General features: G+C 43.3%; 1 protein-coding gene across 5 annotated transcripts in view; it reads left to right on the top strand.

Annotated features, from left to right (window-relative positions):
* Window positions 1-937: 937 nt before the first annotated feature.
* The window catches only part of LOC136837154 (lysine-specific demethylase 2A-like), a 255,225-nt gene continuing 229,562 nt past the window's right edge, over window positions 938-26,600 (top strand). For 2 of the 5 annotated variants that reach the window (XM_067101814.1, XM_067101812.1), the window contains exon 1: window positions 938-1,092. In XM_067101814.1, coding sequence (XP_066957915.1) covers window positions 1,036-1,092 — 57 coding nt within the window. In that variant the 5' untranslated portion in view covers window positions 938-1,035. Of the gene's footprint in view, window positions 1,202-1,515; window positions 1,540-26,600 lie in introns of those variants that run through there. The other 3 variants (XM_067101816.1, XM_067101813.1, XM_067101815.1) reach the window with 2 other exon arrangements.

The raw sequence follows: 26,600 nt of genomic DNA, 5'->3' as shown, positions 1-26,600 counted from the left end.
ATATCGAATATATTATCAGATAGGATATTAATAATCGGCTACATATAAACTTTAAGTGCCAATCATAAGAGAGTGCCAATGCACCCTACATCCAAACAGACTTTGGGAGACTGATTAACAGAAGATAGCAGTACAATGGAAACCTTGCTTCTCTAAGAGTTCACGTAGAGCAGCTGCTTCAAGAGTTTCGGCTGGACAAAGGTAATATATACCAGGAATTGAAAGAAATAAAATTTGAGCAACTTCTACCACCTGCTTCTTTATTGATAACCACACCTGCAGCAGCACGTCTTTACGGGTGGGTCCTCAGTGCTATCTGCGACTCTCTCATGCTGGATGAACCACCGCTACATTTTCTTTGGGGTCTATTACTGTACCACCTGTCCATTTAACCAGCCAATTGAGCCGCGTTACTAGTTTCTTGAAAACGAGATTAGAAATCGCCCAGTTTTCATTAAAATGCCGGAGGTATCCAGAATTAAGAGGTAATTTTATATTATCACAAACGATACTTGGAAATATTCAGAAAAGCATTTTGACAATGCTTAGCGCTGAGCTGGAATCATTACTGGTGACCGACTAAAATGAATGTTTACAATAAGTAAATGCATTGTTTTTAATTTCCTTCGACATTTCCAGTTAGTTATAACTTCATCACACAGGCATTGGTCTAGATCAAGCAGATGGTTTGTTCTGAATCACAGCCCAGAAAATCAATATAGAGAGAACATCTCATGATGCGAACCTACGTGACGAAGATGAACCCCAAAATGGCAATAGGAGTGGGAGCAAACAATATCTTTCACACGTCCCCACTCTTCCAGTGGTGTTCAGAATTAACAATTGACCACTTAATTTGGAAAAATAATCAGCAAAGAAATTATCCATGACTAATTCTATTGCTAGCTCCAACAGTTAACGCGAAATTATCAAGTTTTATACAGCGCGCCTATATAATAATCTCCAAATACGTGAGAATTAGGAGGTCTGAGGGAAGATCAGCAGCTGAATCGTGATGTTTAGGCAGTTGTAAACATGGCGTCGTCGCGTTCGACGGGCGGTGGGACGATCCTTGCCTCGGGAATTAGGACCGTAAGTATGCATACGAGTCTTTACTGTTAAAGTGTGAACATCGTCCCTTGTTATTCTGTGCTTATCAATGCCTACGTGACTTTCGACCATGTCACTTCGGGAAGGCCTTGTGAGTGGTAACGAGAGGAGGATGTGGTGGGAAATGAAGGGCAAAGGCCCTTTGTCAAGTGAACAGTGCTTGCGGGCGGCTACTGATAGATTTAGGAGCTGCACTTTCACTTCAAAACTCCTTTTCACTTCCCGAAGGAAGCGAAACATCTCATGATTTTTTCGTGTTACCCGTCTAGTGAGGTTGAGGTTGGGAAGCGAGCAGGAGTAAAGGCAAATGTGGATTTCGCGTACGATGGCCGTCTTGCTCGCGAGGAGAGGCTCCGTCTTAGCATTTCTAAGAACTTTTCGACTTCTCACCCTCACTAGAATATAAAAGAATCGTTTGTGATGTTTGAGGTAAAGGCGAGGCTTTACGTCCTCCGTAAACATCCTGTCCCTTAAGTGCTGCCCTGTAGGCTGCTTAAGCCTACAGTGATTGTGCATGACAACAGTGAGCCCCTTGAACCTCTGGGCTGCCATACTTGAGAGGAACCAGCCTAGGCCTACTACGGCCTTGACGTACCGTAAACATCAAGTAAAACGTACAGTAGACCACACTGGGTTTTTATGGTAACTGATCATTGTTTAGGTAATGATTGATTCCATGGAGCATGCCAAGCCTACCAGGAGGCATTGCCCATCGTAGGGTAGGCTTAGCCTATGTGAACATCACCTCGGGCTTGAATTTCAGTAGGTTCATCCCGGCCGGCGGTTTCAGTTGGGTCCTGCAGATGAAATTTGATCGAGTGTCGTTATGTAGGCCTCGTGTGTAAAGGAGAATTCTCGATGGGGTTCATTTTTTCTGTAATAACCTCCCACAACCACTCCCGTGAGTGTTGTGTTTATGACCAGCCCCAGAGGAGTCTGTCCAAGCAACATACAGGAAATATCTTTTATTAGTGGATGGATTTTAGGCTAGTTATATATATATATATATATATATATATATATATATATAATATATATATATATATATATATATATAATATATAAATATAAAATATGAATGTTAAGGAGACATGAGAAGAATGCAGCATAAAAGTATGAATGTGTAAATGTAAGATAGTGTTCGACAAAAAGATTCTCATAGCTTAGCCTGGCAGCACAAGCCTTGAAATGGAGAAACAAATCCATAATTAGCCTATGTATGAGTACAACTATATTTAAAAATAAGTCTGTACAGAGAGCTTTTGGGAACCTATACATAGGCTATCTGTGAATTTGTTTCTCCACACCTTTGATTGTTCGTAATGGGACAGCTATATAACTTTTAATTTGAAAGCATATTAGTATTCCGTAGTAAAAAATGTCATTTTTATATTTTGAATGTTTGCTTTGAACATTTCTGATGGTCATTTCAGGTAGCAGGTTATTAGGCTAGTTTTAGAGATACTAGACCCCCCTTCCCGTATACCCAAGTTAAGTGGTGTTGTTGGGCTGGGGGAGACATGAAACTAGTGAAATATAAGGATATATTCAAGCTAGCCTAAACCAAGGGTGCTGGGCCCTTAACTGATTATGGGCTTAGCTTCTCCTGGACCCCTACCTTACCTAACATCAGGCACTGTAGTCATTTAAATAATTAACATGATTGTAGCTTAATGTAACCAAACCCTGGGTGCTTGGGAAACCTGGCTAGATGGGTTTATTTATGCCCTTCTTACCCCACCTAACCTAACCTGGGACAATATAAATTGAAATGATTAGGGTGGCAGCCTAACCTAGTAAAGGATGTGTGGTTCTTACCAAGAAGTTCAAGTAATGGTATAATTTCAGAATCCCACCTGATTGGGAAGAAAACTGGTAGAATGAAGCAAAAGCCCTGCATTGAGTATTACTTTGGAAATTTATTTTGTTCCAACACGATATACAAACCGTCGGTCCTTTACATTAGGAATTACTTTCATTGTAGGCTGAAACGCCGTTGAACTTTCAAACAAGGTGGTCAGGCAGTCGGCTACTGTCCGGGAGGTGGGGGTACCGCCTGCCTGGATGTAAACATTCCAATTTGCTTTTGGCCTTTGTAGAATGCGGATGTTGTTCTTTGCTCTCTGACTGCCCTTCAGCTTTCCTGGGGGGAACTTTCCTTGCATTTCTGTAATAAATGTTGATAAGCCTTCTAAATCCTCCTATCCCCAGCATGTGTGTGTGTGTGTGTCTTGGGGTAGGAGGCAAAAGATGTAATACTTTTCGGTCTAGCATTGACATGGACCCACACGCCCTCTGTCCCACTTGCAGGGGATGTGTGTTCGTGTGATGCTCCTTGTAGTGAGTGTTGTGCCTGGTCTCCCTAGCAGTGAAAGAGGTTCGAAGGGAGGAGACGCTACAGTTGGAAGCCCGCCAAGGAATCGTCCAAGGGTAACAAGCCCCCGACTCCAGTGGTGGCTAATCCGTTGGGATCGTTTCTCCCTCCCGGCGAACTTCCCCTGCTTGCTCCTTCTCCCTCGGGTGTGGACTCCCCTTCCCCTTCCTTATTAGTTTCAGCGGGTGTGGAAGGGCGTGGGGGAACGGTTGCTCAGGACATTCTCTGTGGGGCCTCTGCTCGCTCTGGGTGCAAAATTTTCCCCCCAGAGCAAGTGGAGGCTTCCCATTTTGACCCGACTTTATCCTCAGTTTTGGGGGTGGAACCGCCTTCTATGGACCAGGTATCGGACTTGTCCTCTGCTTGGCTGCACCTGGGTCTGCCTGGCGTTCCGCCACTGGAGGGCCTGGTGTCCCACTTGTCTGGCGCTCCAGTGACAACCAACTTGGCTACTGCTTCCACCACCACGACTGTCACCACGTCAGCGTTCGGGAAGCTGCCTGTGGTGGTGGCTTAGCATCTGGACACCCAGGTTTCGGCTGCCCCTGCCACTCACCATTGTGTGCCGCTGCCCCCTGGGTTCCTGGCCCTGCTATCTTGCCCTGGTCCTTCTTACATGGTGACGTCGTCGGTGCCATATGTAACAATGCCTGCTCCAGTTGTTGACCCTAGCTTGTTTATGACCACGGTCCCGGCTCTTCACTTGCCCGTCTCCCGGCCCGGCCTGGCCTGGCTGCTCATGCATCACCTGTGCCTCCGACCCTGGCTTCTCACCTCTACGTTCCTGGCTGCCGTGCAAGTGTTTCTGCCCTGTCAACTGCTGGCCTGAGCACCATCTCTGCTGTCAGGGTTGTGCCTGCTGCTCTGGCCCCCCTGGTTGTTCCTGAGTCTGGCTGCTCTTGCATAGTTTGGGGACCTGACCTCCAACCTGAGGAAGATGGCGAAAAAGTCAAAAGAGATCGCGAACGGTGGCGTCATATTCGTCTTCGTCTGCTGCCTCTTCTTTCTCTTCTCCTGAGGCTCACCAGCCAAGGAAGAAGCAGCTATCATACCTGGGGAGGACTCTGCCTTCAGGAAACTGTGCCAGTCTGGAGGTAGGGCCATCTTCTACCTTGCCCACCAGATGGCAAACCTGTGGGCTAACCTGGTCTTGAAGCGAAGGGACGCCGTTCTTTCTCGCTTCTCCAGGTCCATGGGATCTGAGTTGGCAATGACCCTGCGGAATAGCTGGGTTCTGCCTCTCTCTTCCTTAGAGATTTGTTGGACGCTGTGGTAGACAAGCGCCAGGCCGATGGCAGCGACCAGCTTGTCCACCAAGCAGTGACCAAGTCCTCCAGGTCTTTGCGTTCCACTGGCCAGGCCCTTGGGTCAGGCTAGCACTTCCCCGGCCCCCAAGAAGTCCAAATCTTCAAAGGGATCCCGTGGAAACACCCACCCTTCTTCTTCCTCTAGAAAGGGTGGGTCTTCCCGCCCCTTTCAGCCCGCTTTCCAATCCAGAAAAGGGGGCAAGGGGAAGAAGGGGAAACGCTAGGGTTGGCTTTCCCCCCCAAATGCTGCCGAAGGTGGGGGTTGCCTGTCGAGCCATTGGGGAACATGGCAGCAGACCTGGATAGTGGATGCCTTTTGGGAGGGGTATCTACTACCCTTCGAGTCTCGGCCTCCTCATCTACTCTCCAGTCCATCTCTGCACATTCGTCCAAGGAACTCTCGGACCAGGCTTTTACAGCCATGTCTTTCTCGTAGAGAAAGCCACTGGGGGATGGAGACCAGTCATAGACCTCTCTCCCCTGAACTGATTCGTTTGCCAGACTCTGTTCACGCTGGAAACAGTGTGATCCATGCTTGCCTCCATCAGGGAGAACGACTTCATGCTTACGGTGGACTTGAAGGATATATTTTTCCAAATACCCCAGTTATCTGTCCTCTCGCAAGTACCTCCGCTTTATCCTCGGGGAGACAGTCTTCCAATTCAGGGCACTCTGCTTCGGGCTCTCGACCGCTCCCCAGGTGTTCACGAGAGTCTTCTCTCTCGTGTCAGCTTGGGCCCACTCGCACGGGATACGTCTGTTGAGGGATCTTGACAACTGGCTTGTCCTGGCGAGCTCCCACTCGCAGTTGCTGCAGGACAGGGATCTTGGTGAACCTCGAGAAATCAGATCTTACCCCCAAGCAGAGGAAAAAGTACCTGGGCATGCTGATAGACACGGTAGCAGCGAAAGTCTTTCCCTCAGACTCTCTTATCAGCAGGTTCAGGCAGTCAGCACAGCTGTTCCTGTCACAACAGAAGCAGCCAGCCCGGCAATGACAAGTCGTCATTGGTCACCTGTTGTCGTCACTGAGAAGCTGGTACTTCATGGGCGTCTTCACCTGCTGTCTCTACAGTGGAGGCTAAAGGAGTATTGGTCCCAGTCCTGAGACCACCAGTCCTTTTTCATCCCTCTCTCCGAGTAGGTGAGAGAGGACCTTCGCTGGTGGATGGACGACAGGAACCTCTTGATAAGAGTATCCCTACATACCCTCTCCTGACATGCTGCTGTTCTCAGATGCATCGACCGAGGGATGGGGTGCACACCTGGAGGAGTTGCTGACTTCAGGAGTGTGGCACCGAGATGACAAGCACCTTCACATCAACATCCTGGAACTCAAGGCAGCCTTCCTGGTTCTCCAAGAGTTCTGGGATCGAGTGATGGGACACTCCCTGGTACCGTAAAATGGTCTAACTTTGGACGATTTTTTTAGTTTTTGTTGCATAACTGTATATAATTACACTAATAAAATTCTTTTGGTGCCAGTGGATAGCCTGGCAAAGTGCCAATCAACTCTTGACAAAGAAAAAAAACTGGTGTTTGTGATGTGAACTCTACAAAACAATATTAGGATGTCCGAAGTTATCAGTGATTTCAGCTAACTTCGGACAGGGTTGTCTATCTTCGGACACCTATTAATTTAGCATTATAACTATATACAGCAAATGTATGATAATTTCGGACAGTACATGGTTACTTGGGACACCCAGGAAGTTTTAAAAAAATGCAAAAAAAAAAAAAAAAATGACCAATATGTGTGGTCACTGTGACCCTGTTTAGAAAAATAACTGGAAAAATGTTTCTTTTTTTTTTTAACTATAGTTTCACTATTTAATACTAGGCATTAGACCACATAGTTATCACATATTTTCATGATAGAAATAATCACCTCGTGTAAAAACTTCTCTAAGCAAAAAAAAGTCAAAAAAAATATCTCTGGGCATTCACATAACACCAAAATTAAAGCGATATTTTCTGTTGCTTAACTTTGCAAACTGATGAGACCATTGCAACAGTAACCTTACAAAAGCTTCATTATTAGTCATATAATACAAGAAAATCAATTAAAGCAATGTGTGTCCATATCCCAACAACATTACAGACACGTGCTTACACGCATATACGCACGCACTCTCTCTCTCTCTCTCTCTCTCTCTCTCTCTCTCTCTCTCTCTCTCTCTCTCTCTCTCTCTCTCTCTCTCTCTCTCTCTCTCTCTCTCTCTCTCTCAGACACACACACATAACAGTTTTTATTTCCTCATATATTTATGTACTACATTACAGATGATCAATGGTTTATATTACAACATTCTTGATACACACACACACACTCCACATATGCACACACACACACACACACTCCTAATACAAATGCTAGTAGGTTATATAGCAAGAAATATAAAACTAAAATTTCTTTGAACTTTAAAAAATAAAAAAAAGATAAAATACCATTCTTTGGCTTGTGGTAAGAACTGAAATAAATGCTCTTGTTTGTAATAACTAAATCTAAACAAAAAAGTGAACTACTTCTACAAAATTAAGCAAGAAATACCAGTAACTGAAATATATTTGTATTTGGTTAAAAAATGCTCATATACCTCATCTCCATACTTATACTACTTTGGCCAGAGATTTACATCCACATCAAAAATCATGCGACTAATTTCACCGTAATCATCTATTTTAGGATTTACAAATGTATGACATGTTCCTTTTACATGTTTCAAGAACCTAACATTAATCTCTGATTCTGATACTACTTCTTCAATAACTGCAATAAAATATCTAAACTTTAAATTCACCACCTGCTCTTTTATCAAAAGGTACCTTTACAGTTACCCAATCCAAAGGCTTAATTTCTCCTGTATAAGTAATATTTTGTTCTGTGCTTGATGTGCTCGGGTGCTGCATATAAGAGTTTTGGGTAAAGGTTCCTGAAGTTCCTGGCTGCATCATCTTACTTGTCCCTTCTTTGGGATCCTGGACAGAGGTTTCTTCCTCGGCTGGCTTTGGTTTCACCTTTCCTCTAGGGAATCTGGAAGAGATGGCTCGACTTAGTTGCTTTGTTGATGCTGGGTCTCCATTTGACAAATCTGATCGTGGGTTTTGTGGCCCTGGGTCATCCAAATCAATTTCATCATCATCATCATCCTTGTCCATTCTTCTTACTGATTTTGTTGATAAGCTTCGCCCAGGTTCTACATTCAGCCGCTTCTTCTTTCTTGTGGACCCATGCCCTGTTTTGCTCAACGTTGTCTTGAGTGCCATGCCTCATTTCCTTCAAAAAATCTATTGCAGAAGTATCTAGTGCCTGCATAGATGCTGCAGTGTCTGTTGTAGTGTTATCAGTGGGTTCTTCTGGAAGGCGGGATATAGCCTGATTTGGATCCAGGGGATAAATGCTACTTTTAGGGATGCCACTTCAAAGGTTATCTTTTATGGACCCTTTTATTTTGTCCATCGTTTCACTCAGAACAGAAGGGAAGCAGTCTTTTGGCAAAGCATTTCGAAGCCTTCCCAAAGTAGTTTTCTTAAAGTTTTCTAGCACTGAACGCCAGTGTCTCTACAATGGTCTGAACACAGCAATATCCAGAGGCTGTGTTAAATGGGTGGAATTAGGGGGTAACAGAGTAAAGGAAATGTTATTCTTTTCACATGTTTCAGTTACAGAGGGCTGATATGACTTGCCAAGTTATCCCCTATCAAAACAATTTTTCCATCTTTTTCTCTAGCATAAGGCAAGATAATATTGTGAAACCAGTCATCAAAACTGCAAGCCTCAAACCATCCACCGAGTGATCTATTAAACCTAGTCCTTGGTGGTCACCCCCTCTGTCCAGGTATCATAAAGGTGGACAACTTTATAAACAACGTAAGGTGGTAATAAATGACCTGAAGCTGTTCCTGAAAACATTACTGATATGGAAGACTTGGTTGTGTTCATGACCCTTTCAGGGCATTTAGTGCCTCTTCTATTATTTTCTTATTTCCCGGGTCATCAGTGAGATTAGTCTCATCATAGTTAATTATACTTTGTGGAGGGACTCCATCCAAGGTTACTTTCAAATTGTCATAGAATGTTTTTAGTACAGCAGTACTTACTTTATCCCTCTGGGTCTTGATATTTTGAGACACTCGTCTTGAGAGCTTTGATTTGTGCCTTTTCAGAAATGAGAGACCCCATTCATGACCTGGAGTATTGTCCTTAAAGCGAGACACTGTTATCCCGTGCTTTTCAAGGTATCCCGTCACAAGCATCTTGAGATCCAATATATCCAGAGGGAAGCCCCAGTCAGCCAAAGTTATTCTCTCACACAATAGAGACTCCTCTTTATGACGGAGAACTGTTTGTCGTCCAACTGATTTAGTGTGGGTGCTTTTAATGTAATCATGCGAGGTGCTTTTACCCGAGTTCCATTTTTTTGGCAGCTGCAAGTACACTTTCTCTCTCTCTCTCTCTCTCTTCTCTCTTTTTCTTCTCTTTTTTTCTCTCTCTCTTTTTCCACATCACTTAGCTTTTTCCAATTTTTCTTTTGATGCGTTGGCAGTGTATATTCTTCCTGCCATAGGGGGCCACCTTTTTCTTGGTAACAGCATAATTATGTTCTGCACTGTTTAAGGACTTTTTTTTTTTTTTTTTTTTTTTTTTTACAGTTTTCACTTTGTGTCCGAGGGTACAAGTCTTACTTTATGTCCGAAGTTACACTTTTCCTGCAAAAGAAAAGGTAATCTTACTTTTATTACTGCTAGATTTATGTCCGAATTTAGACCATTTTATGGTACTAATGAGCGACAATACCACGGTAGTGGCATGCATCAACAAGCAGGGGTGTCTAGTATCCCTCCCACTCCACCAGATGACGATGCAGACAAGCTCAGCTGCCAGAATCAGGTGATCGGGACCGAATGGTCCCTTCACTCGGAAGTGACAGAAAGGCTATTCGACCTGTGGGGGCATCCAGTCATCGACCTGTTCGCCACCTGGCACTACAGAAAACTCCAGGTCTTCTGCTCTGTTGTGCTGGACCCCGTGGGCTGCTGCAGAGGACACGTTCCAGCACACTTGGGACAACCTCGATGTTTATGCCTTTCCTCCATTCTGTCTGATTCGCCAAGTGATCAACCGAGGGATGATCACTCCGAATCTCAGAATGATTCTGGTGGCGGCCATTTGGTATCCCGACATGCTAGCTCTCCTCTCCAAGGTGCCGAGAGAGATCCTCCCTGTCCCAACCTGCTTTGTCAACCCCACATGGAGCGGTACCACCAGGCAGTGCAGTCCCTGTGTCTTCATGGCTGGAGGTTATCCACCATCTACGAGCGAGAGGCTTTTCATGTCGTTTAGCAATGGAGATTGCCGGGTACCTCAGACGATCCTCTGCAGCGGTATACCAGGGAAAGTGGTCCGTCTTCTGTGGTTGGTGTCGTGGATGGGGTATCTCTCCTGTTGGAGCTACTATTCAGCAGGTTGTGGACTTCCTCGTCTTCCTTTGCCGAGAGAAGCTTCTCTCCGTTTTAGTTGAAAAAGGCTACCACGCCGCACTCTGCCTAGTCTTGCAGCTGAAAGAAGTAGACACCTCTTCCTCCTTTGAGATTTCTCTACTGATGAGAAGCTTCGAAAGGTCTTGCCCACCCAGGGATCTCAGGCCCCCTGTGTGGGATGTGACTCATTCTCAGGAGCTTGACTCGTGCACCGTACTAGCCTTTACGAGAGTCATCAGACAGGGATCTGACCCTCAAGACCGTCTTCCTGCTGGCCCTGGCATGGGCGAAGAGAGTTGGCGAACTGCACAAACTTTCCTTTGATGTTAAACACTCATGGGGATGGGGATCAGTTACGCTTGATTTCGTCCCGGATTTTGTAGTGAAGACTCAGAATCCTTCAGTCCCTGACGCAGACCTTCTCAATCCCCTCCCGAGAGGACTTTGTAGGTAATTAACCAGACGAGATGCTACTGTGTCCTGTTAGTGCTGCAGCGCTATCTGAAGAGGACTCAACGTCTCTGACCTGTGTCAACAACTCTTCACTAGTAGTGGCTCAACCAAGAAAGAAGCTTCCAAGAACACGATCTCATTATGGCTTCGTGAGACAATAAGGAGAACGTATTCTGCTGCTGGAGAAGACGACACTGGTATGCTTCGTCTGAGAGCTCACGAAGTCCGCAGCATTGGTCCATCCCTCGCATTCCTGAAGAACATGTCAATTCTGCAGGTGCTGAAGGCAGGTGGTGGTCCCAATAGACCACCTTCACCTCCTCCTACTTCTGGGATGTTGCTCACAAGTCCTTGGACACTTTTTCCTTGGGTCCTGTGGTGGCTGCTCAACAAGTTGTGTAGCTTACCTGGCTCCTCTAACAGGACAGGTTGCATCTCCCCTAAGATGTACAGTTGTGATTGGGAGAATGAATGTGGAGTGACTGGCCTCTCTTTCTCCCCATCCTGGCTCTCTTCCCACGGGCAGAGAGCGGATGTGCCATTACTTGCCGGATCTGGCGGTCGATGCAGGTAAGCACCCAGTGGGAGCTCCCGTTCTATTTTCCGTTCAGGCTGATAGAAGCCACCCCACTCCTTCCCCTTGCAAGGCGGGGGGAAAGGAGACCATGACAATAAGACAAACCCAGTGCTTGTGATTACCATAATGTCATCTGACTCCAAGCCTACTTTGCATGAACTGATGATTCCTCTTGCATGCAAAGGGACCCAGAAGTCTGATAATTGATCCTGTGTTGCTTACAACCCGATAATTTTTTCAGAGGCAGTTTTCCCTTCTCGCTCTATCAACCAGGAAGGGAAGACAAGGTTTGGTGAACTCCAGTCAGTTCAGGAGACTCACTCAGATTCTTACCTCCAACCAGTGAGTCTTCCTAATGTAAAGGACCGAGGGTTTGCATATCGTGTTGGAACAAATCACAATTTTTTAAAGTATATTGTATTTTCTGTAACTATACAAATCTGAGGTCCTTTACATTACATTTCATGCCCACCTCATGCCACCCCTTAATCTGATAGCTGGACCAAAAGGCAAATTGGAATGTTTACATCTGGGCAGGTGGTATTCCCGCCTCCCGGACGGTAGTTAACTGCCTAACTACCTTGTTCGAAAGTTCAATGGCCATTTCCAGCCTACGCTGAAAGTAATTCCTGATGTAAAGGACCTCCATTTTGTATAGTTAAGAAAAATACAATTTACTTTTAAAAATTGTGATTTTCCTATAGTGTTTTGTTGCTTATTAAGAATTTACCATTATTTTTTGTTGGTCGACTGTAATTAACCTCAGAAGTTGTGAGCTGGCTGTCCTGAAATGCTATTGCGCATGCGCAGTCTTACATGGGAACTTTTGGTAAAAAGTGGAGTTTCCTTCATTGGGGGCTGTTTCCCCCATTGAGAGTATCGCAGCCTGCTAGGTTAGGGTATGTTAGGTTAGTCTGCAGTAGTTCCTTTTATAATAGGTTTCCTCAGCCAATCCTTTCTTAACATGTGGCTCCTTGATGACTTGCTCATGCGGAACCATTCCATAACATCAACATGGCTGTCCGGTCTTTCTCCAAATGTTCCTAAACCCCACATTCCCAGAGAGTTCCCAACCATGTTGGGTAGATATGAGGTTAATAATTATTGACTGACAAACACCACCACCACCACCACCACCTTCATCTGCAACACTTGAAAGTATAGGAAAAATCAATTTCCAAGGTAGTACAGAACTTAAAAGTCCAAGAGGGTAATAACCCTCATTGGTAAATCCAAGTGGGCAACAACCATTGTTTGAGAATATCTCTGTAGCAGTAAATTTGCAATTAATTTTAGTAGAATTTTCATGTTAAGCACAATTACTTAAGACACCCCTCTACTTACAAACGAGTTACGTTCCGAACAGCTGTTCGTAAGTTCGTTTTGTTCGTAAGTTCAATTTGGTATACGCAAAGGCAATATGTTCAGTACTATTTAAGGTTTTCTTAATAAAACACAATACACCTCTAGTAATGTTACTATATTTTATAGAGCATATTATTAATACAAATGATGTATAAAACCTAACATAAACAAATTATGATGATAATACTGTAAAGTAACATGTACAGTTTTCTTACCTTTGAAACTGGTGTCCTAGGCTTTTCATGATGGATAATGGGGGGGATGTGGAATTAATATGGGTTGCAGTTCATCAACGTCTTGTTCGTCTTCTTCAGTTTCTTCGGCAAGGATTTCTTCATCACTTCCCTCTTCATTTGGGGAGGAAGCAGTCATGGAGGTGGGGAGGCTCTTGTGAGGTTGAAGGTACTGGTTTAAAGAATTTGCCTGTGGAGGTTTGCAATTTTTTTTTTTTTTTTTTTTTTTTTCTCCATTGTATATGATACTATAACACTGGAAAGCATCATTGACTGTTCTTGCTACTTTTGAGAAGCCTTCAACATTAGGGTCCTGATTCTCATAAATAGTCAACACTTTCCAGAAGAGAAAATCCCCCGGCCAATTTTGTTTCAAACTTCTTTAAGGGACAACTTCTTCATGTTCTTCTGATTTTTGCATTTCTTCCAGTTCCAACAGATCCTCAGTCATCAGTTCCTCTGAATGATTGTCTAACAGCTCTTGCAAGTCCTTTTTCCTCTCAGAACTCATTTACAAACTGGGCATAAGGCCTTCCATACTCCATTCATGTTGATGTCAGTTACTTCATGCCATGCAGCATCAGTGTTCTTTACACAATTTGTAAATGTTGTAACCTTTCCAGAAGTCACGTAAGGTCACATCTGCATCATTTATCTGCTTTAATGCTTGCCTATATGTATGGCTGGTGTAGTATTTTTTAAAATTTGGTATTACACCCTGATCCATTGGCTGAATGAGTGAAATTGTGTTAGCAGGTAAATAAACAACTTGAACATCTAGATGGAAATCATTTAAGTGAGGTGGGTGACCAAGGGCATTATCCAAAATTAAGAGAATCTTGAATGTTATTCTCTCCGCAGTACAGCTTGACTTCAAGGATAAAGTAATAAAAAAAAAAAACTCCTCAAATACAGCAAGAGTCATTGAGACTTTCATCTTGGACATCCGGATTATGGGTAGAGAACTTGTTGTGATGTTTTTCAGTGTCTATGGATTTCCTGCACAGTAGACAAGGAGAGGTTTTAGCTTCTTGTTTCCCGAACAATTGCCACCCAGCAGTAACGTTAGCCTATCCTTCGCTGCTGTAAATCCTGGCATCATCTTCTCTTCAAGGCTGGTGTCCATTTTTTCTGGCATTTTTCCAGAAAAGGCCTGTCTTGTCTATATTAAGAATTTGCTGAGGAGTATAACTTTCCTTATCTTGGGAAATTTTTCAGCTGCTGCTTTGTCAGGCTTGCTGACTCGCCACTTACGGACACATGACACAAGTTGGCTTGTTTTTTGAAGCGATAAACCATCCATGACTTGTAGCAAATCTCTAGCATTTTTACCAACCTTAGCCTTCATCAAAAGGCTTTTAGCCATTTCTTGAATGAGTTTGAGGCTAAGTTGTACACATTATTGTCTCTGGTGTTCCATCCAGATACCCAAAAGTTTTCCCATTTCTTCTAACCGTCCTCCCCCTTCTCTTACTTATAATTTTACTTATAATTGTTGACTGCATTGGCACAGCACTTTTCACGTGTTCCATAATTTTGTCTTTGTTTTTCAAAATTGTGCCGATAGTCGAGCAGTTCGTATTATGGTGGCGCACTATGTTAACCATTTTTTCACCACTTTCTAACTTCTTTATTGTTGCCACTTTAGTTTCCAATGAGATGGCTTGCCACATTTTAACACTACCACTGTCATCACTGGCCTTGCGCTTGCCTTTAGCCATGATAGATATCGGATGCGGTAAACATTAAACAATAAAATCAAATAAACTGAATCGTTGCACAGGAGATGAAGTCTCAGCGCTAGACTAGCGTAGGTACAAAGAATCTGGAATGCTTAATGGGGTTAGCTACAGTGCTGTTCAGCGTCGGCAGCAGATGAAATTATAACTAAGTTGAGGCAGGCCCTCACAACGAAATTTGCACTTGCAGGTTGTGGCCCAAAGTGCTTCAAACAAAAATTGAATTTACAAGCACGGATGTTCATGTGTCTGAAAGTTCATGAGTAGAGTAGCATCTACAAACAAAAGAAGAATACAGTCGACCCCCACCTATTCACGGTTCAGTATTCCCGGATTCACCTATTTGCGGTTTTTTCTGTGGCAGATAACTCCAAATTATCTGTGGAAAATTCACCTATTCGCGGAGTTTTTCGTAGAGCACATCTAAAATACTCACTAATTATTTTAAGTTTATTTTCGTGACTAAGTATAGGCACTCCCCAGCTATTGGTGGGGTTCCGTTCTGAGGGTGTGATGATACCCGAAAATCGGTGGTTTTTCGGCAATTTTCGGGGCTTATTGGCACCAAAAAGTACCGATTTTTGTTTATGGCCGCTTTGTTAGGTATGTATCGGGGCCAATACCCAATTATCGGCACTGACAGGCAGAAATTGGCGATTTTCGGCGCCTTAAATTGCCGGTTTTCATTGCTAGACAAGCACCATAAAACCGGATCGCTGTTAACTGGGGACTACCTGTACATTTTTTTAATAAAAAATTTACTAATTTTCAAATAATATTGATGTAAACAGCAAAATATCATTAAAAAGTTAATTTTCTTTAAAAAAAAAATGTTTGCTAAACAATGCTCGGATTCCAAACACAAAGCTCACAGGATAGAAAATATTACATCATCTACTGTGTATGTTAAAAGAAAATGGCAAGGCTTGAATACTGTATGAAGGAAAATGTGCGTACCTGAATGTAGATGTAACTTGATTAGTTTTCTCCTTCGTAAGCGTAACAGTTGGAGTGTTCACGCATAGCTGTAAGTCATCATTTTTAAGGGTAATGTTGTAAGATGACTTTGAAATGATAAAGTGTTCGTTCCTACAAATATATATACCCTGTATATATATTTGTTTGATATTTTATATTTATTCAGACACTGATACAAACACTACAATATGTGATGGGAGTATCCTTAGGCACGCTTGCACAGACGGCTATGGTAGACTCGCTGGTAGCACTAGCTGTAAAAGAGGCCTGCAGGACCAGCATCCCCCACATGTTCTTAGCTGTCGTTGCATTAAGATGTGCTTTTTACGCCCTGCATACATTGATCTCGCTTTATCTTGGAATATCTGTTTTTTGAGATACGCGAACAGTGTATAAATGCAGAGGGCAAGATTGCTCTCAATCTCTGAAGTGCAAAGAATGTGAGTTGTGGTCGTCTTCTCAGTGGGAGAAATATGATGATCAAAGTGCTAAAAAGAAGTCAGAAAAGCAAACTTCGACTTCTCAACCCATAGAACTTATCCCCTCCATTACGTGTATACCTTCTGCCATCTTTGCTTCCTCTCCACTTCCCATTATCTTGGGAAGAAATATCCCTTCTCTTCCTTCATCGGAGCAGAATTCCAATATCCAACAAGTGTTTTTTTGGTAAATGTACGGTTTCGGATACGTCCAACCCAATCAAGAAATCGACAGCTTTTGTTAACAAAAGTAAGGTCAGTGTTACTCAGGCTAGCCTGGTATTGGGTCCCAGAGGCTCCCAGAGGGGTAGGGGGAAAAGGACTCCCAACGTCTCTCCTAATCCAGCCCCGGGTACCAATGGCGTGCAACAGAGTGGAAGTTCTGCCTCTCCTGCCTCTTCCTCATCAAGTTTTTTTTCTTGTGTCAAAACGTTGCTGTTCTCAGTCTTCTTCTGAGAGCTCCTCCTAATCACGATCGAGAAGTATGATTCGGCATGGTACTCTCTTAGGCAGAAACATAAAAGAGAGTAGTTGGCAGGTGCCTCACAAATCCAGGCACCGAACCGTCACTCCTTATGTTACAGAGCCTTTGGATGCATCCTGTTCCTGTCCCAGGAGTGGAATGCGGCATGGCAATTCCCACGAGAGCAAAATTTGCGGATTCCAGGTGCCGAACCATAACTCCGTGTCCTGCAGTTTTCAGATGCCTCCAGTTCCCATTCCAGGAGCAGAATGTAACGTGGCAATACCTGCAAGAAAAGCTATCCTCCTACCAAAAGATGTTGGAACTCTTCTCCTTTTTCCTTGGACGATGCACTTAAAGTTAACCTCTGCTTTAACGTTGATTCTCGGGAATGTTCAGCTTCGTGGACCTAGTTTTTCTATAAAAGCCGTGAGTTTTCTGGGAGACATTCCCCATCTTACCATTCAGTACGACCTATCAAAAAGAGGAAATCTCGAGCTAATCCAGATTCCTTTTTGCCTCCTCATCAGAAACAGAAGACATATCGCAGTCAATCCCCAGATGTGGAATCAAGTTTTAGTCATTTACCTCAGGATGTTCCAGAAGAATCTCTTGAGTTTTCCAGAACATATTCAGAAAATAAGAAAGATTCTTAAATATCCAGAACTGGAACAAGAAGATAGATAAAGAAGATTATGCTGACTCTTCCTTTTTGGAACAGGTGGCTTTTCAGCTACAGAAATGAAACGTTCCATCCACCTACCGTTGACTAGAATTGTAAAGTTACCAATTAAAGAAATTGATTTGTTGATTGCTGGAGATGAAGATTCCCTAGGCGCATCCCGATCGCAAAAATTGTTACCTCCTTCCTTACCTAGACAGGCAAAGTATGTATCAGAGAAGCCCACCTCCCTCCCCAGGATAGTGAATGAAAGTGTGTCAAGGCTATCGAATAATGCTGCCTCAGATATCTTAAGATAAATAGGTTCTACTTTCTCTAGTTTTGGGATGGTCAATCTGGAGCTTAGTTTGGAAAGAACTTGGAGAGCGGCCTCTTGGCTTGACACCTGCCAAGAGGCCCTATTGAAACGGATTCACAAGACTGTTTCTCATGATTCCTGGACTGTAATTAAAGACTTCTTCCATCCATCAGGTAAAGCCTTAAAATATATGACAAAAAATGTAGTGAATGTTTGGCTAACATTTCATTGAAAAAATGCGATTCCCTCCTGCCAATAGCTCAGAAGCATATTTCTTAGGACAGCTGGTCCGATCTCAGGAATAGTCCTTAATCTGAAATGTCTGGGTGTTTTCTCCAAGACTTAGTCAACCAGGCGGACTCGACAGGAGGGAAGATGCTAAGTATTTCGTTGCCACCTCCTCTAGCAGACCTTCATCGAGAAAGCAGTTTTTTTTTTTACCACAGAAGTAAACAGACTAGAACTGTGGTGCAACCTTTTCGTTAAGGCTTTCGTCAGAATCCCCAGTCCAAGAGTAGACAAAGAGAAGGTCAACTTCAGTACCGTTCCTCCGCTCCCTCACAGTACGGAAAGCGAAAGCCAGAACCATCAAGGGTGTCCACCAGATGAAGGAGGCTGCCTGGGTCTTTCGATCTCTTAGGAAACTGAAAGCAGCCACTCCCAATTTTTGGGAGTCTCGTGGGTAGCTCTAATTCTATGAATCACGAGTGCTCTCCTGACGAGAGGCACAGGATGAGAGAAAGTGCTGACACACCCAGGTGTCTGGGTGCCAGATGTCTTGATACTGCCCGCCACCTGCTTTGGTTGCTCGACAGGGTTTCATTCTTGTGTCTTGGACCTTAGGGTTCAAGCATGCAGGATAGCAGACACAGAATTCCCCTTTGAACCTTTTTCTCGAGGGGTCTCGGCCTTGGAGTTTAGAGTTTAGAGTTCGGGGAACTAGCAATAGTTCACGGCAGACGAGTTCCGCCCTGTCCAGTTCCTGTTGTGTTTCGCGTGATCGGCTTGACTCGGGTCGGCCCCTTGGTTGTGCTTACGAGACTGGCTCGGCTCTGCTTGCTTGCCCCGCCCAGCCCTTGGTCGCGCTTGCGACACTGGCTCAGCTCAGCTCAGCTCGTCCTGCCTGCCTCCTGTCCACCGCATACCTCCCAGTCTGGATCACGTTCACGCAATTGGCTCGGCTCGGCCCCATACGGTTTTTTCCGAATCAGGTTCTCGGCTCTGTTCGAGTGAACTTTTTTTGCTCTTCCCAGGAAAGCGCTTTGCCGTGGCACAAGCGGTCTTCTTCCCTCATGAAACAGTAATCTCCTTTGGTTGATTATTGCTCACGGTCTGCCTCTCTTGCTGGTTTTACTGGCAGGACAGGTAGGGGTACTCTTTCTCCTCACCTGTTCTCTTTTCCTCTCAGTTGTTCTGAGAGGCACAAGACAGGCAAAGAGAGCTCTTCAGAGTTCGGCTTCCTGGTGTGCTTTGGGTGTTGGTCCCCTGATTGTCTCGTAGTACAACCAGGTAGCCGAGGAGGGTTTCATGGGATCTGTCAAGACTCCCTCCAAGGGCAGAAGCACAGGAGTTTCACATGAGGGTCTTTCAAGTTGCGATCGCCCATGTTTTTCGGAGAACTTCGCGCCGATTTGTCAGCGCGAGGATCCCTGGGACAGGACTGTGACTCCCCTAATAAATAATCATCACTCACAACCCTTGCAGTTCCCAAGGGGCTGAGAGTGTCGCGGGCCGCTGCAGTCCTTGCTTCCGAGAGCGTTCTCGACCAGATGAACTCTCTTCATTGGAGAAGGAGTTCATCCAGATCGAGACTCCAAGCTTCTCCCCTGCCTTGACAGAATAAGAATACTTCTTGCATTGAAGGGTCTGGCCAACTGCAGTTCTGTGGACAATTCTGGTGCTAAGAAGAAGGACTTTGTCCCAATTCGGATCTCCAGTTTCATAAGTTCCGAGTTGACTCGACCCTTAGGAAGGAACCTTACTTGTTCTGCCTTCCTGTTGCAGAGATTTGCCAGGTACTTCAGTAATCAAGGTTCGTACCAGGGCACTGCCTTGTCCTTTGGACAGTGGCCAAGACCTTTGGGTCTTAGTCATCTCGACTCGACCTCGAGTTCAAGCCAGCCTCCCCTCAACTCCTAAGAACTCCCAGGCTTCGATAGAAGATTGCGGAACATAGTCCTCTCCTACCCTTCTAGGAAAGTGCGCATAACTGCGTCTCTTTCCACCCTCTTTCCCATAAGGGAGGAGGGAAGAAAGGAAGAGAGAAAGAAGGATCGACCGGGAAGAAGTTCTACTACGGATTCCTGGATGAAATGATACTTATCAAGTCTCTGGAGCTGGCAGTGACATTGCTTGAGACCTGGGAATGGATTCCTTCAGGAGAAGTATATATTTCCCTTAGGTCTCAGCAGTTCTTTTCATCCCGCTTCCTCTCTTGTGCTCCCGATTTGGAAAATGCCAGCCTGGCTAGAGCTAATTGTCTCAGTATCCTGTCATCTTGCAGAAGCTTCCCCATGGCGGAGAATGGAAATCTGCTTCCACTCCTCTGTCCTCCTTTCCTCTTCAGAGTATGAGGAAGGAGTTAGGCTAATGCTTGATTGAAGGAACCTTCGAATATGCTTGCATATTTCCCTCACATGTGTGTCTAGTTACGGATTCACTGATCAAGGAATACGCACACACCTGTAAGACTTTGTCTTGAAGGTGTGTGACTGAGACGATTAGTACCTTCTCATCACCATCCTGGGCTCAAGGCAGCCTTCTGACCTTCTGAGATTTCAGGATGAGTTTCGTGATGCTCAGTGGTTCATTAAACAACAAACCATAATAGTGGCATTTGTCGACAAACAAGAGGGAATAATTTTTTCCTCCTGTTCCATCTGTCAACATTTGCAGGTACTCAAGTGTTCTGTAGCGCACTCAACATCTCAATTAGCCAGATGCATCCCTGGTGGGGATGTATTGGCAGGCAAGCTTGGCCTCATGTTTGAGTGATTGGGACGGAACGTGCTGCTCACTCGAAGACTGAGAAATCCCTACCGTCTTTCTGTTGCCTCCCTGCACAGGTCGGTAGTTTTTTTATTGCTCCTTCATACCAGACCCAGGGACCACTACGGTGAGGCATGCTGTCTTTCTGGGAAACTTGATATCTACTTTTTTCCCCCTCTGTATTTGTCTGTTTCATTAGGGGTTCTCAAGCATTGCTCACTCCGAGTTACAGGGAAATGCTGGAAGACTTCGCCTTTCCCCCGACCTGATAGCCGAGGCATTGAGAAGAGTTCTGCTTGACCCAACCTCCTGTAGCAGCTACACAAGAAGTGGTTCTTCGGGCAGTACATCCTGGTGTGTTTGGGACTGGGAGACCTTCCAGCTTCCCTTGCAACCATAGGCTTTCTTGCCGAGCACCAGCAGCTATAGCGGGATATCTCTTGAAGTCCTCTGCAACACTCCCAGGGACTGGAGCCGTCTTCGCTAGTGGGTGTTTGGTTCCCAGCCTGGTAATAATCATTTGTGGGCAATGCATAAAAAGAAATGTCACACCGTGACACGAGGCTTTATTCTGTTAACTTGTGGGAGTGTAACCTACAGTTCTAGAGTAGACAGTATACAAATACTGCTTTCATACAGTGATTCATAGATGTCATACTTGCATGTCTCATAGATATCTTATTTTACAAGTTTCACTTTACATCCCTCTTCTTAAGAAAAAGAGACCAAACAACAAGACAAAACTTTAAGAACATAATCAGCACATCAGGGCACCTGCAACATCACTACTATTCATCAGCACATACAACACAGGAAATGGCATAACAAAACACAAATGGGATCAAAAAATCAAAATGAGACCTCCTTCTCATAAAAACATAGAACGCATCATTCAGGAGAGTTGAGATAACTTTACTAACAGTTTTAGACAAGAGCAACTTGAAGATTTAGTCTTTCTGAAGCTTTAATTGTTCTACCAGACTTTGTTTTTATAATGTCTGTCTCAGTGTTGTTACTCTTTGACACATCAGGAGCTTTACATGGAGACTGAACATCTCTGCTATTTATGTTACTAGCATTGGGATCAATATCAACTACTAGGACAGGACTCACAGAACTTAAATAAGGGGCTTCTGGAGACTAGATTTTACAGATTTTCTTGGAAATTGTCTGTTTCTACGGTATATTCCTCCATCATCAGTACATACTACATAACTATGACCACTAAGCATTTTACTGACAATGGCCTGTTTCCACTCTTCTGTTTTATTGTCAGTGGCTTGAACTCTAACAGTGTCTCCCAATACATAAGGGTTTCGACTGTTTTCTGTTTGAGTAACGATCAGCAACAGCAAATCTTTTGTCAGTCGGCTTTCTCCTTTCCTTTTCAGTGGAAAAATTAGATGGCATGAGGCAGTTGCTAACTGTAGGAATCAGTGTTTTAGTAATCAGTGTTTTAGTACGTCTACCCATTAAGTGCTGTACAGGGCTAGTTTCTAAGCCTTCATGAGGGGTATTGCTCAGGTTCAGAAGTCCCAAGTACGGATCTTCTTTGGCTTTCTTACACTTTTTCATTAGATTTTTAGCAATTTTAACTGCTGCTTCAGCTGCACCATTAGCTTTGCTATTTCCAGGACTTAAAGGTTCATGAGGAAATCCCCACTTTTGAGCAAAGTCATCAAACAAATGAGAAGAATATTGTGGACCATTATCTGAAATCAAAACATCGGGAATGCCATGACGAGCAAAATGATGTCTTAATTTTGTGATCACAGCATCAGATGTAGTTTCTGGCAGATAATCAACTTCAAAGAAGTGACTGTAGTAATCAGCTGTGACTAGGTAGTTTCTTCCTTCAGTAGTAAATATATCAGATCCTACTTTGCCAAGGGCGAGAAGGTACGTCATGGAGATGAAGTGGCTCTTCAGGATGTTTATAGGAGTAACAGGTACACAAATCACACAATTCAACATAGTCTAATTTCTGCAGAATTTCCTGGCCAATATATTAGTTCTTGGGCTTCGCATAGACAAGAGTTTATACCAGAATGACCAGCATGTACCCTCCGTTTCATTTCATACCTCATAGTTGTTGGAATGACGACACATTCACCATGAAGAATTATTCCATCTTGTATTGACAGTTCATCTCTGTTCATCTCTAATTGAAATAGGGTTTCATCATCAAAGACTTATTTTGAGGCCAACCTTCTATGATAGTCTGTTTAGAGTCTTGTATTACCTGATTTTGTTTTTGCTCTAATTTCATCAAGACGATAAGGTTTAAATGACGAAAATTACAGATTGTTGAAGATGCAACTTCTTCACACTTCAAACTAGATGTAGGGGCATGAGACAGTGCATCAGCAATTGGAATATCCTTTCCAGATTTGTAGACTACTTCAAAATTGTATTCTTGAACACAAAGAAGCATTGCTTGTAACCATTTAGGTGCACACACAAGAGGTTTCTTAACAATAGATACCAATGGTTGGTGGTCAGTGATTACTGTCACAAAACGACCAAAAGTGAAATTTTGAAATTTGTTCAAACCATATAGAATTGCAAGCATCTCCTTTTCAATTTGAGCATAATTTCTTTCAGCATTTGTGAGAGCTCGGCTTTAAAAGGCAATAGGCTTTCCTTCTTGCATCAGTGTTGAGCCTAAACCATACTCAGATGCAGAATTTTTGAGTGTCAGCTCTGTTAGGATCATAGTATGCAAGAACTGGACTATTCACAATCATTTCTTTAAAAGACGTGTAAACGCTTCTGTTTGGCACTGTGACCAATTCCAGGGGACATCCTTTTTGAGCAAATTATGAAGTGGATGTAGGACATCAGTTACATGAGGTAAAAACTTTGCCATATAGTTTACCATACCAAGGAGCCGACGTAATTCTTCGAGAGTCTGGGGAGCAGGAAACTCGGATATGGCTTTCATTTTCTCAGGATCAGACCTAAGACCATCTTTGGTAATGACATGATCCATAAAGGAAACATTATCAGTTCGGAGCACCAATTTCTCCTTGTTTAGTTTTACATTTTGTTCACGACACCTTTTGAGAAAAGATATAAGATTACGGTCATGTTCATCTAGAGGTTTTCCAAGCACAATGATATCATCAGCAATACAAATAACACCAGGTAAATCATTAAATGTATTAAGAATATGTTTCTGAAAAATTTCTGAAGAAACACCAAGACCAAAGGGGAGCCGTAGCCATCTAAATGTACCAAAACATGTTGGAAAGTAGTCAGTAGGCTTGATGTCTTATCAAGTTTCACTTGCCTATAGCCAGATGCTGAGTCAGCCTTAGAAAATACAGTAGACTTCCCTAACTCACGCAACAGTATCATCAAGAGCTGGTAGAGTGAAATGTTCATGCAATAAGACTTTGTTTAGGTCTTTTGAATCGAGGCAAACTCGTATGTCACCATTTCTTTTATGTGCTATGACTAATTGACTGACCCAGGGAGTAGGCTCCTCCGCAGGCACAATTACACCAAGGTTAACTAGTCTATCTAGTTCCTCTTTCAACTTAAGGACGAACAGAAATAGGTACCCGACAGTCAGGCATAACTACAGGTTTAGCATCATCACACACATTTAATTGTTGAACACAAGAAAAGGAACCTAATTTACCATCAGTGACATCTTTGAAATTGTCTTCTACATTAAGAGAATATACTCTTTCATAATTATCTTCACATACCTGAATTAAATTCATATGAACGCTTGCCATTTTACCCAACAGTGGTAAAATTCATTTTCTACAACAATAAATTCTACAGAATACTTTCTTTGTGTTTTAGGATTAACAATATTCCTTCTACATATACTTAGTGGAATTTGTTTACTTTTATTCCAAGTGGACAACACTTTGCTAGTTTTCTCAACATGTTGAGCATATTTTACAGGTAAAATGTTGACAGTGGAACCAGTATCAATTTGAAAATTTACCTTTTCACCATCTATTAGCATACAACATTTGATATCCCTCAGAGAATTACCTTCGTCAACAGCTTCAGTATAATTCACCCATTCAGCATCAGAAGATTCATTATCATCAACTTGATGTACATGTTTACATTTAACCTTTTGTTTGGCACAAGATCTAGCATTATTTTTATTTACAGAAAGTGGACATTTCAGAGCAAAATGATTTGTTTGTAGACATTACTACATTTCTTTCAATAAACTGGACACATGTCCTTCTTTAAAACATGCTTTTGACCACAGAACAGACATTCTTTATTAACAGAATTATTTACAGGAACATTTTTAGGATACATAGGCTTAAATGGCTTGGTACCATGCTTTTTGTGCTAAACCACTTTATGCACTTCAGCACTTTCAGGACGTAGCACCTTATTCTTAAGGGAAGCATTCTCAGCAGCTTTACATATGGTATGTCAGTGCACTTTTCTAAAGTCAGTTTTCTAACCTTAAGTAAGTCTTTATGGAAACTGGCGTCTTTCATTCCTAAGACGATGCGATCTCTTATCATAGAGTCTAAACAGTTATCAGAGTAACCACAAGTTTTAATTAGCAACCTCAAATTTGAGAGAAACTTGTCAAATCCTTCACCTTCCTCTTGACAGTTGAAAATGAAGTGTTCGTAAGTTTCGTTAACTTACCGACAACGAATTCATCAAATTTACTTATGATTTCCGTAACAGTTCTGGCACCTTGAGGAGTATTAAACTGGAATCCATTGTAGACCTTCAGAGCATCATCTGCTAGGGTATGCAAAAAGAGGGCAACCTGCACTTTCTGAGGCTTTGTTTGCAGCTCAGGGAGCGTTTCAAAAGTATCCCATCTCTGTTTATATATCTTCCAGCTTTCAAAAACATTAGAAGACAGACTAAATTGTTGAGGTGGCTTAATACCAGGTACAATTCTGCTGGCACTGTGGTTTTGAGTTTCATCATCAGACATTGTTAAAGTTAGGCTAGACTAGGCAGTCAGATCAGACAGAAAAACTTGAATCATGAAGATCAGAGGCTATAAGTACTGTAGAGTAGTAGCCCATCAGGCAGCAGAGAGTCAGCAAACACAGGCTAGGCTAATAATTACTCGAATTAAGCCTTCAGAGACATAATTTCAACTCTAATTCAAAGGCTAGTATAGGCTAAGTGGTTAAGTTAGACCAGTGTAGGGTACTTGCAGGCAGGCACACCACTAGGTAGGCTAGGCAGAATCACAATTTCTTCAACAATCAAGACTTGGTAGCCTAAATTACCTCGATACCAAAGACTGGCAACATCAGGAACTAAGCTTACCATCATAACTTTAGGCACCTGACCATCATAACATTAGGCATAACCAGGTAGGCCTATCAACAACAGTTATCAGTTAGCTCGAGAGTTAGTGTTGCAGTTACCGTGACTAGTTATAGACTATACTAACAGTAGCAGCTGGAGAACGAAGACATAACTGTGCCAAATTTAGAGTAACTTACAGTTCTTAGCCTTTAATCCCACGTAAGTGCCACCATGTTTGGTTCCCAGCCTGGTAATAATCATTTGTGGGCACTACATAAAAAGAAATGTTACATCTTGACTCGAGGCTTTATTCTGTTAACTTGTGGGAGTGTAAACTACAGTTCTAGAATGGACAGCATACAAATACTACTTTCGTACAATGATTCATAGATATCATACTTGCGTGTCTCATAGATATCTTACTATACAAGTTTCACTTAACAGTGGGTGTCGTTCGGAACTCCTTCTCGGGTCAGAGTTGCTCTTTAAGTCTGGACTTCCTCGTCTTCTCTGCCGAGGGTTGTTTCTTTCCCCTTCATTTGTGAAGAACGTAGGCCCTTGCAACCTAGTCTTCTATCTGTAGTAGCCTTCTCCTCAGTCAAGATTTTAGCTATGGATGAGAAGCTTCTTCAGTCTTGCTGTCCCAGGGAACTGTTCCCTGGGTGGCATGTGACTCTCGTTTAGGGTTCCTGTCCCATGCTGCACGTGCCCTTATGAGAGTTGTTGGATAGAGATGTGCCCTCGTAGGACCATCTCGCATCTTGCTCTGGCCTTGGCATAGAAGATGGAAGAATAGGTGAAGGGG

The sequence above is a fragment of the Macrobrachium rosenbergii genome, chromosome 58, assembly GCF_040412425.1.
Source record: "Macrobrachium rosenbergii isolate ZJJX-2024 chromosome 58, ASM4041242v1, whole genome shotgun sequence".
NCBI lineage: Eukaryota > Metazoa > Arthropoda > Malacostraca > Decapoda > Palaemonidae > Macrobrachium > Macrobrachium rosenbergii.
This window is presented reverse-complemented; position numbering and strand designations above follow the sequence as displayed.